The following is an 11562-nucleotide window of genomic DNA, read 5'->3' on the forward strand; positions in this document are numbered from 1 at the left end:
CATCATTTATCCAGCACGAATGTCCTTTATGTGTAACACATAGAGTATACACAACTTAATTCAAACAAAAATATTAAGAATCAAAACAAACAACAAACCAAACAAACAAAAACAACAATAAATAATAATAAAAAAACCACACTTGAACTAAACATTGTTCGCAATGTTTGCATCCAAGATAGAGGGGTGCCCAAACCGGCTCACTGTGGCGGCGGAAATTGCAACATCAGACGTTGCATCATCGCATGCATCTCATCCATCAGAGTCCCTTGATGGGCCTGCTCTACACCTTGGCGTGCTTGCTCCGCTCGGAGATTGCCAATTTCTGTTTGTATCCATGACCATTGGTCCGGTGTCACATATGATGAACCGACACTGGGGTGCACGGATTCCTCTGGTGGGACAGCAAATTGCTCTTGATCCTGCATCTCTTCCTACACTTCTTCCTCCTGTGGGTTACCTGCAGCAAATGTATCAGCATTGTGCTCGTCCAAATCATCTTGGACGGTATTTTCATAAAGCCAATTGGCCGTGTTTGAGATGCTAATATGTGTTGGGTCAGGTAGAGCCATAATAAACTGACTCGAACTCATTAAGGCATAATAATCAGAAACTTGTGAAATCATACCTTGCTGGACCAAAGCATTCATGTCTAGTTTGATCTTACCTGTTACCGGTGTCCCATTCGGTGCAACCGGGTCATATCCAAAATATTGGGCAATTTGAGTTATGATGCCTCCTATGGAGATTCCTCCTTAGGCTGCTCTCCCCACATGACCCAGATAATCTGCAGCAAATGCTGCAACACTCACAACTACCTGGTTTTCCATGGCAAACAAAAAGAACAACTCTCTCTAGGTGGCTACACCTGTACTGTCACCCCTGCCAAATAGTGTGGAGGCTAGCACCTTTTGGGCATACCTGAAGTAGGGGTTTTGAATGCCTGACGCCTTTGCTTCTTTAGCCTGGTAGTCGAAGCATCCTGTAATGGCCAACCTGAATGTCTTAGCATCGAAGCTGTCTGGTATGGATCCCAGGCCATAAAGGGGTAGGCGAAGAATTTCACCCAACTGCTCGACCGTCAACTCATGGTCGACATTGTACAACCTGAAAGACATAGTTCCTCTAAAGTACATGGTTGTACTCGTCCAACCCTTTTTGAGCTTGAACTCAATTGTGCTCAGAAATTCTAATGTGATGCGCTCAAAGGTTGGCGCTTCACAATGGACAAACTCCAGCATTCCAAGCACATGAAACATCATATCCAGTTCTTCAGACAAACCTAATTGAAAAAGAGTGTCAGAGCAAAGATACCTGGTCGAAGTGATTTTCCGTTTGACATGCGATGCGTACCTCCGTTCATGCTCCGTGTTATAAAAAATTATGTCATGTGAATTGGGATGACAGATTGTCCGTTTCCTTGGACGGGATGATTCCGCGTCCGCTTCCTTCCCTTTAAATACTCTTTTTGGCGGCATTCTTGCTTCCTGAAATATAAATTATCACCCAATTTTTTTTAAAGGAAAACAGAAAAAGATTACCGTAGCGTTGTAGAGGATGGCGAGTAGAATAACTTTCGTGAAGGATGCCGACACTTTGGACAAGAAATGGCGGTAAAGTTTAGAGCTTTTTGTGAGTTAGGTTATGGAGGAATGTGGAGAAAGTGTGAGGAAGGAGAAGAATAATGAAGTAATGAAGGGAGGTGATGAAGAAAAATCAGAATTTATTGGTGGATAGTGGGTAAAAAGTGTTTAATTGGTGAAAAGTTCGATTAGGGCCCACAAAATCCAAAAATCAAAAATTTGAAAAATATGGTTGTTGGGCCTGACACGGGCGGCCATGTCAGCTGACACGGGAGGCCGTGTCAGGCCATTGAAATTGGAGGCTAGGTGCAGTAGGGCTGACACGGGCGACCATGTCAGCCTACTGTAAATGTGGGTTTTGCTTCCTTTCCTGACACGGGTCGTGTTAGCTGACACGGGCGTCCGTGTCAGGGCCCTATATTTCCAAAAATTTCCGACTTTTTCACTATTTTTCGATTTTAACCCTGTTCTTCTGGTGTCCGACAATCTTAATCAACCCTTCTCTTCTGAACTGCGCGATGTAATCGCGACCCTACGAGTGAACCTGTAAACACACCAAACATGAAAATAGTTAGATAAAAACCGCATGGGTTGCCTCCCACAAAGTGTTGTGTTTAACATCGCATGGCTCGACGGTCGTCACCCTCATCTTTGGAGACGAACATTCTCAATCAGACCATTTTCCTGTCTCTGATAGTAGTGCTTCAACCGTTGTCCATTTACTTTGAAAGTGTCCCCATTATTTGGCTTTTTCAGTTTGATTGCTCCATGGGGAAACACTTTATGCACCAAAAACGGGCCAGACCACCTAGATTTCAATTTTCCTGGAAAAAGCTTTAATCTGGAGTTGAACAAGAGCATTAATTGTCCCTCGATGAACTCTTTTCTCTGTGGCCTAGTATTGTCAGGAACATGATATATAAGACCTGTGTCCAACAACTTCACCGCCTTTGCAGTAGCATGACATTTTCCTTTAGAATCCAAAAACACATCTTTAAGGTTTTCCGGAAGTTGTTTCAATTCCTTTCCTTTTTTCGGATCTTCACCCTCCTTATTTGAGTGAGGTGAGTGTATATCCCACACCGGTTTGGTTGAGATCCTTTCCACCGAGTTTGCGTATCCAGCAAGGCTAGCACTCGGGGTGCCTGTTGTCCTTTTCCTTATCATTGTCGGACTTGGACAAGCTCAACACTCTTTTCAAAGGTGACAGCGGTGTATTCAAAGGGCCATCATATGTCGTCACCTGATTCAGAACCTCTATAGTGTGACTGGTGCAAATATCTTCTTTGTCTTTCATGGTGTTTCGAACATTGATTTTTACTTCCTCATCATAAACCTTCAACTTCATGGTTCCTTCTTATATGTTGATTACATATCTTCCCGTCTCCAAAAAGGGTCTACCAAGAATGAGAGGGATCTCTTCACCTTCCGGCATCTCTAGAATTACAAAATCCACCGGAAATATAAACTTGTCAATTTTCACCAGGACATCTTTAACAATACCATACGGTTTCTTGACCGAATGATCTGTGAATTGGAGTGTCATCCTGGTATCTTGCACCGCCCCTATACCAAGCTTCTTGTAAATGGATAATGGCATGAGACTCACACTAGCTCCCAGATCAATAAAAGCTTTGTTGAACGACCTATCTCCAATAGTACACGGGATGGTGACAGCTCCTCGATCTTCCTTCTTTATCGCAATCTTCATACCCTGCAAAATAGCACTACAAGTTTCGGTTAGAATGATCGGGTTTATGTTGATGGTACACTTCTTCGAAATGATGTCCTTCATGAACTTGGCATAAGTAGGCATTTGCTCAAGTGCCTCCAACAAAGGAATGTTAATCTCCAGCTTTATGAACAACTCTAAGAATTTTTCAAATTTTTTCTCATGTTGTCCTTTTTCCTTGTTTCTTGTGGGGAATGAGAGCTTAACAACCGACTTGGGATCAATTGCTATTTCTTTCACAACCGGTTTTGGTGCTACCACTTCTTCTCTAACAACTTCATTTTCTTTGATCTCAAGGTCCACTTCGATCAATCGGTCTTCCTCTTCATCCACTTCCTCAACAACTTCCTCAGATTCACCACTTCGTGTTGTCACAACGTTCATGTTATGATACTCTCTAGGATTGGGCACAGTTGCACTAGGTAGAACACCTTGTGCTTGAGAACTTGATGCTATTTGCTGAGCGATTTGACCCATCTGGACTTCAAGATTTTTTATGGAAGCTGTGGTGTTTTTCTGATAGTTCCGAGTTTCTTCTTGAAATTGAACATGATGAGCTTCCATTCTTTCAATGGCAATCTCCCACTCAACTTTCTTAGGTATCTGTTGCTGCTGATGTTGCTGATATTGAGTTTGGTACTGACCATGTTGAGGGGCGGTTGCTTTTTGGTCTTTCCATGAGAAGTTGGGATGATTCTTCCAACCCGGATTGTACGTGTTAGAATAAGGATTATTCTGCTTCAAAAATTTGATCTCCTCCATTTGTTGAGGAGTTGCAAAACAATATAGAGTTTAGTATGGACTGTTACAGATTTCACAACAGACAGTAGGGGTTGGTTAGACCTGTGCCACCTGACGGGTACCTATACTCATCGCCTTCAGCCTTTTCTCAACTTCAGCAGCTATAGTATCTTCAATACGGGTTTTCGTAGTTTCTAGCTTTAAATCTAACACCCCTTCTGGTTTGCTTTGACACCTATCGTATAACTCCATGTGCTCATTGGCAGCAATAGCTTCAATGATCTTCTTAATATCGGTGGCTGTTGAAAAATTTATGGAACCACCGACTGCAGTATCAATCAGTTGTATGGTTTTTATTTTAAGACCATTCACAAACATCTGCATTTGTTCAGTTGCATCCATATTATGAGTTGGGCAGGCTACCAGGACTCTCTTGAATCTCTTGTAGGCGTCTCCCAAAGTTTCCCCGTCCTTCTACTTGAAATTCAGAATGTCATACCTCTTCCGCAGAAACACCAATGCTGGAAAATAGTCATTTAGGAAGGCTTTTTCCATTTCTTCCCAAGTTGTGATGTTGCCGACAAGTAAAGAATAAAACCATTCTTCAGCTTCTTCCACTAAGGTAAACGGGAACATTCTTAACTTCTTGGCTTCTTCAGTGTGACCATCAATTTTTAGAGTGTTACTCATGGTCAGAAACCTCTGCAAATGCTTGTTTGCATCTTCATTCACTTTTCCCGTAAAATGATTCCTTTCAAGCTGATTAATGGTGCTCGGATGCAACTGGAAATTAGCCACGCTCACTGGTTGGTTGGCAATAGTTAATTTGTCGTTTTGTGCATTTGCACCTCCGTAGTCTCCCAATAGTCTTTCTGCTGGCGGTGGAACTTCAACCATAGTTTCAATCTCTCTATCGGAACCTGAATCTGAGCTTGAATGGATAGAGAGTTGTTCTTCGTCTGATTCCAATCTGGTTAATCGAGCTTGTCTGAGTCTTGCCCACAAGGTTCTCTCGATTTATGCATCAAAAGAAAAATTAGCTGAGGCCTTACCTTGCATACAAATATCAGACATAGATTAGTTGATATAATCGAAATGAAATATTCAAAATACAGTAAATAAATTTTAGTTGCAAAGCAACAAAATTTCAATTGAGATGATTCTAAACTTATATTTGGCAATCCCCGACAACAGCGCCAAAAACTTGATCGGAAAAATAGCAAGTGTACTATTTTCGTCGATGTAGTAATAATAGGGAAGTTTCCCAAAGACCGATCTCGAGGATTGCGCAACAATATAAACGTAAAAAGTCACTCAATTGAACAAAAGTTATAGTTATGGTTTTTAAGAATTCACTGTAAAGAAAAATATAACAAATAAATATTTTCACAAGTTAATATGATATGCCAAGATATGTGTGTAAATATCTCCTGTGATGACCCCTTGAGTGTATATCTCCTTAATACTGAATATTATTTCAATATCGGATCTTAAGATTATTTCCCCTAAGCCCTCGGAGGGAAACCTTTGGTATTCAATCTAACCTCTAAGTCCTTAGGTGATTATGATGAAACCAAGCATTTTGAATTAACAAGATTAATCCGGTAACCATAGGGTATCCCTAGTCCTAGGTGATCTCTACTACAGTTTCACTGTATGAAAACCTTAACCATTGTAGTCCTGCTAATCGTTAACCATACATCAATCTTAATTTTTGCCAAAAAGAAAGCATTACGCAAATCATACAGTGAATTGAAATCAAATAAGATATATTAAGGGAAAACAAACATCGGAGTCATTACATGATCAATTCAGGGACACCCCCTGGCATTGGGGGGTTTAGCCTATCATATTATTCAAATCAAATACAAAGTAAAATTGAGACATTACAGAAAGGTCGGAATTCCGTTGATCTTCAATCGCTTCCGCTCTTGAAGGATCCCCGTTCTTCGCTTTTTGTCCTCTCTTCAATCTTGATCATTTCCAACTCTTTATCGTGTAAAAAGTCCCTTTCCTCCAATTCAAATCCACTGTAAATAGTTCCTGATGACAAATTTCCCTGCGTAAAAGTCCAAAATGCCCTCCGGGATAAGCCGTGCCAAAAACAGCAAAAAAATTGGAAATTCAAGTGCCCAAGCTAACACTGGCCGTGTCAGGCAACACGCCTGGGCGTGTTGGCCTCTAGGCACAAATATTATGTGACATGCCCCTTCAGGGAGGCTGACACGGGCGGCCGTGTCAGCTGACACAGGCGGCCGTGTCAACAAAACAATAAAATAAGTGACTAATGTGTTACCGATTTCTTACAAAGGTGCCGAGTGAGTGTTAGAAAACAAGGAGAATTGGCGACTGATCAAGGGGATGAGAAAAGAATCCATTTTATTTATAATTTTGTGTTTGACAAAACCTTCGGTCTTATGCCTACGTACCAACATAAAAATGAGGGATCAAAACCTCGTAGTTCGTGGTAAAAATTTCAAAGATGGATGGATTAATTTTAACAAAAGCTTAAAGATCTTTTGTTATCAATGGGAGAATACTCAACCAAACATCCACCGATAATACGGGCTTTATAACATTTAAGAGGGAGGGCTACAACTTGGATTCAATCAACAAGTATGCCACTAACCCCTAATAAATGGAAAGACTTACAATCAATCTATCCTGGAATGGATGAATTATATCTTAACCAAAGATAACTCAAATCTAAATGCTCTCTTTTGAAAAACATTTAAAAGGAAAAGGCACAAAGTGGCCAAAAGGATTAGATGAGGTTATTAGTTCTTTTTGTCCTTTTGAAAATAAGGTCAATATGATTAAGTTCATTTACAAATTTGATTCAGAAAATTATTTTGAAAATCAATGGCATAAGTCTAAGGTGTCTACTCATTAAAACAAGTTTAAGGACTATCCTAGACAAGATTTTAAAAGTTTAGAGTTAAAAAGATCTAACCAATGGTAAACATCTATAAGATAATAATGTCAGATAGAAATCCATTTCCTTTGGATTGTCAAGCAATCAACAAAGCATAATCATCCAAGCAATTAATAAGAAGACCAATGGCATCAAATAAAGATAACCAAACATCCAAGCAAGCACTCAAAAGCAAGCAGTCTTCAATGTCTTTTAGATGTATCAGATGAAATATCTCTTGAAACATACTCAAAGAGAAAGCGTCAAATGATATTAATAAGATCAAAATAACAATTCAGACAAAGATAACAATGAGTATAACAGATAAACCAAAGAGTCTCTCTAGCTTGTATCAGATGAATGACATTGGCCAAGAAATGGTCTCAAAATAATGGCATTGGCCAAGTCTCTTCCATAGCTCAGGCATGTTGCCTACTTTAAGTCCATAAGGTCAACTCAAGACACAGATAGAGGTCCAACAGTCCACCAATGTATTTTTTAGGGTTTTTATTTTTATTAGGTATTTTAAGGTCCTAAGACCACAAACAAAACAAAGATCACAAGCACAAAATATATCATAAGCACAAATATGGCTCAAGTGAGCAAAGTGAAAATGACTGAAACATAAACAATTTGCATGAATGTAAATGACAATGAATGATAAATTGCAAGAATTTAAATTGCATTAAAATAAATGACATTAAAAATAAAGTCAATTAAAAGATGTTAGTCAATGTTAGTGGAAGAAGAAAATTGTTTAAGTCATTCTTTGGAGAACACTCAACCATCCACTCATAAGCATGAAGATATGAACCTAGACATCATTCACGAGAAGGGTTCCAACTTGGATATAATTAACAAGTATGCCACTAACTCTCACAAATGGAAAAAAGTCAAAATATGTTGGTGTAAGCCCTAGAGGCCAATACTTTTGGTACTTGTATCGAATTATTTATTAATAATAAAAGGCTTTTTCTTTATTACGGCTGTTTAATAAAGTCCCTAGAATAGCTAGTCCGTTGAATGCATCAAGTGTGACTTGATCATGAGACCACATTAAACATAAGGACACTATTCTTAAAGTATCCGTAGTCGAGCTTTATTGTGAAGTGGGATAACATTAAAGCATTAAGACTATTATGTTTGTAGACTGATGATCACATCTCATGGATCATGGATAAAGAGTTATCAAGTCTTAAACATAGGTATGAATATTAAGAGTAATATTTATACCGGATTGACCCGCTATGAGAATACTATATAGAAAGTTATGCAAAGTGTCATAAGTTATTCTCATGGTGATAATGGTGTATGCCACTCTTCGACCTGAAACCACTATGGACCCTAGATGTAGAGTCGAGTGCTTTGTTGCTGATCTAACGTTGTCCGTAACTGGATAACCATAAAGACAGTTGATGGGTACTCCACGAAGCATGCTGAGGGACATGAGTGACCTAGATGGGATTTGCCCATCCTGCATAACAGGATAAATGTCTATGGGCCCAATATTGAACTGGACAAGGATGAGACGGTCTATACCTTGTGTTCAATATAGACATAAGGGCAAAAGGGTAATTATACACATAATTATTATCACAGGAGGTTTTGTCAGATCACATGACATTTTCGTGTCTTGGGTAGCAGTGATGTGTTGCTAGATACCACTCACTGTTTATTATGTTAAATGTGTGATTTAATATAATTACCAACGTCGCGAAAACCTACAGGGTCACACACAAAGGACGGATTGATGAGAAATAGAGTAACTAAGGAACACCATAAGGTACGGTGCACTTAAGTGGAAGACGAAATATGGTAAGGTACCAAATACTTAAGTGATTTTGGCATATTATGAGATATGAGCCAAAATACACTTAAGTGGGCTTTTTAGCTTGAAGCCCACACAAGTGGTTCTATAAATAGAACCCTTGGGTAGAAGCATTGTCATTCAGACTAACACTCAAGTGAAGACTTGGAATTTCGTTTCCCTCTCTCTCTCACTCAAAGCCTTCATTCGTACCAGCTAGCACTGAGATTGAAGGAATCCGTTCGTGTGGACTGAGTAGAGACGTTGTCATCGTTCAACGTTCGTGATCGCCACAAGAGGTAACGATTCTATCACTGGTCATGCCCATTCGTAAGGATCACTACATGGAGAAATTTTTAAATTTCCGCTGCGCCTTGGATGGCAATTCTCCTTCAAAATATTCATACAATACCATGAGGAATGAGAGACTTACAATCTCACTTACAAAAACGATATGCCTTTTGGACAAATTTAGCGTTATGTCAAGCAATCGTAATTGGACTTATGTAAAAGTCATAACTATCTGAGGCCGGGCAATAATAATATTGGTGTCAATGCATGCTAGAGACAAGGTATCAAGATCAAGCTCCTAAAGCATACCACACACAAAAATAAGAGGGGATTCATCTCAATCAAGCTCATGTTGATTCATCTGACACAAAGTCATTGATGAATCAACTAGCATTTTGATATATGAGAAATCATTCGTTGTGAATGGATTGGGAAAGAAAATGAGATGAAGATGAAGAGATAAAGTGAAAGAGATCTCAAATTGATCAAGGGATGAACTTCATTTGATCAATATCATCCATTCATTTTGAGGGATGAAGTTCAAACTTCTTCAACCCCTTAAATCCAATGGTATTGATCAAATTAATGTTCAATTCAACCAAGATTAAGGCCAAACAGAAGTTGAGTCAACGCAAAGTCAAAACAAAAGCTCCACAAAATATTAAATCAATTAAAATCAATTTTTAAATGAAGAAAAATACATTTTCAAAGGGGAAAATCTCAAATCCCTTAAAATCACCAAAGAAATGGCCAAGAAATTTATCATAGGTCAAATGACCATTGATTAATTTTTTAGGCATTTTTTAAAAGTCAGAAGTATTTAAAATCAATTAAAAATAAGTCAAAAATCATTAAATTCACTAAAAATATCAAATTCAGTCCAAAAATAATTTTAATTTGGAAATGGGAATAGGAAATTATTTATGAAATTTTGGTGAAAGTCCCATATTTTTTGGACTAAAATTGAAATTATAGTGAATTAAATGAGAAAATACTATTTAAAATATTAATTGGAAAATAGAAAAAAACAAAAAAAAAACAAGGGCCATCAGATCTCCCTCATTTATTGAGGTGACAGATCTGATGGCCACGCGCATCACATCCACCAAACACCTTAGTCAACGCGTGCACAACATGGGTAATCACAATCAAGGGATGAGATTAGAACGTGGCAATGAGATCAAATGGTGTGGACTGAGCCAACACACCACCGGAGCCCTAGCTCTGGTCGTCTTCTCCGGCCACCTCACCGGACTGGTCAGAATCAAAATGTCACCAAAATAAATGGATCATACATCAATTTGAAGAGAAAATCATGAGGATTCCAAATATCACCTTCAAATTTTCCAAGTCCCACTCTATAATGAGAAACGTGGAGTTGAAAATTAAGGTGTTCAAACTGATTTGCTTTGATTCAACCTCAAAGCAACTCATTATCAATGCCTACATCGATAGGACTTCAGCCAACCACAAATCAAGCAAAAATGCTAAGAAATGAGAGAGAATCGAAGAGTTGAAATTCTAGAAAAATCACCTTCGAGTTGCAGTGATAAGGCTCGATATTGATGCAATTACACTTGGCCTTGCTTCCTCTAGCTTGCAGGAGATGATTAGAATAAAAAAGGATGTGAATCCTTAGAGTTCTAGTTCACAAACAGAAGTTGAATTAGAAGCTCGATTTCAAAAAAATCTTCAAGGTATTCTTTCAATGGTGGCTATGGGATTGTTGGGCAAAGCTTGGGAAATGGTTCTCCTTGAATCTGAGGCAATTGAGTTCATTTTATAGGCAATGCAATTCATTTCTACACCATTTGAAATTTGAGTCCAAAAATAGTAATTGATGTGTATGCGTGCATGTGCATGTGTTCAAGCCCAAATGATAATGTAATCCACTCCAAATTCGTGCATAAAAGATGTTGAGATCATAACATGGAATCATGCAAAGTAGTTTAACATTTGAGTTCAAAAGTTACCAAATTGGGCCATGCAAAGAAACTATGTGCAACCCCTTCAATTTTGATCCAAATGGAATGATCTTGGACTCTTTGGAAATCTACCATCACGGGGAACAACTTTGATATTGGGACGTTTTCCATTTGAAGCTTGGAACATGATGAATTATGGACTTGAAGTTGGGAGAATCAAACATACTTGAAAATTTTCTATGTTAAAAGTCAAATGACCCCTTTTTCCACCTTGAATAACTTTTGTTATGAGATTCAAATGAATTTGGTTCCTTCTTCAAAGTTATATCTCTTTCAACCATATTCAATTTGGTCACAAATTTGACACCATTTGGAGCTTGCATGATGGAGGTATGGATTTTAAAAGTTGAGGAAAATTGTTTGTTCAATGATAAGGACCCAAATGGACCTATAATGTTTCCTCATGGAACATGCCCTTACAGGTGGAATTTGATCTTTCTCAAATGAGAAAAGTTGAAGAAGACATATTGAAATTAATAATTAAACTTGTACAATATTCATATCATAAA

The 11562-nt window shown here is 38.5% G+C and overlaps 1 protein-coding gene across 1 annotated transcript; it reads right to left on the bottom strand.

Annotated features, from left to right (window-relative positions):
- Window positions 1–2940: 2940 nt before the first annotated feature.
- LOC127135788 (uncharacterized) lies at window positions 2941–3879 on the bottom strand. Its single transcript, XM_051062420.1, has one exon. The coding sequence runs from the start codon at window positions 3877–3879 to the stop codon at window positions 2941–2943; it is 939 nt and encodes a 312-aa protein (XP_050918377.1).
- Window positions 3880–11562: the final 7683 nt, after the last annotated feature.

This window comes from Lathyrus oleraceus, chromosome 4 (assembly GCF_024323335.1).
Source record: "Lathyrus oleraceus cultivar Zhongwan6 chromosome 4, CAAS_Psat_ZW6_1.0, whole genome shotgun sequence".
Classification (NCBI taxonomy): domain Eukaryota; kingdom Viridiplantae; phylum Streptophyta; class Magnoliopsida; order Fabales; family Fabaceae; genus Lathyrus; species Lathyrus oleraceus.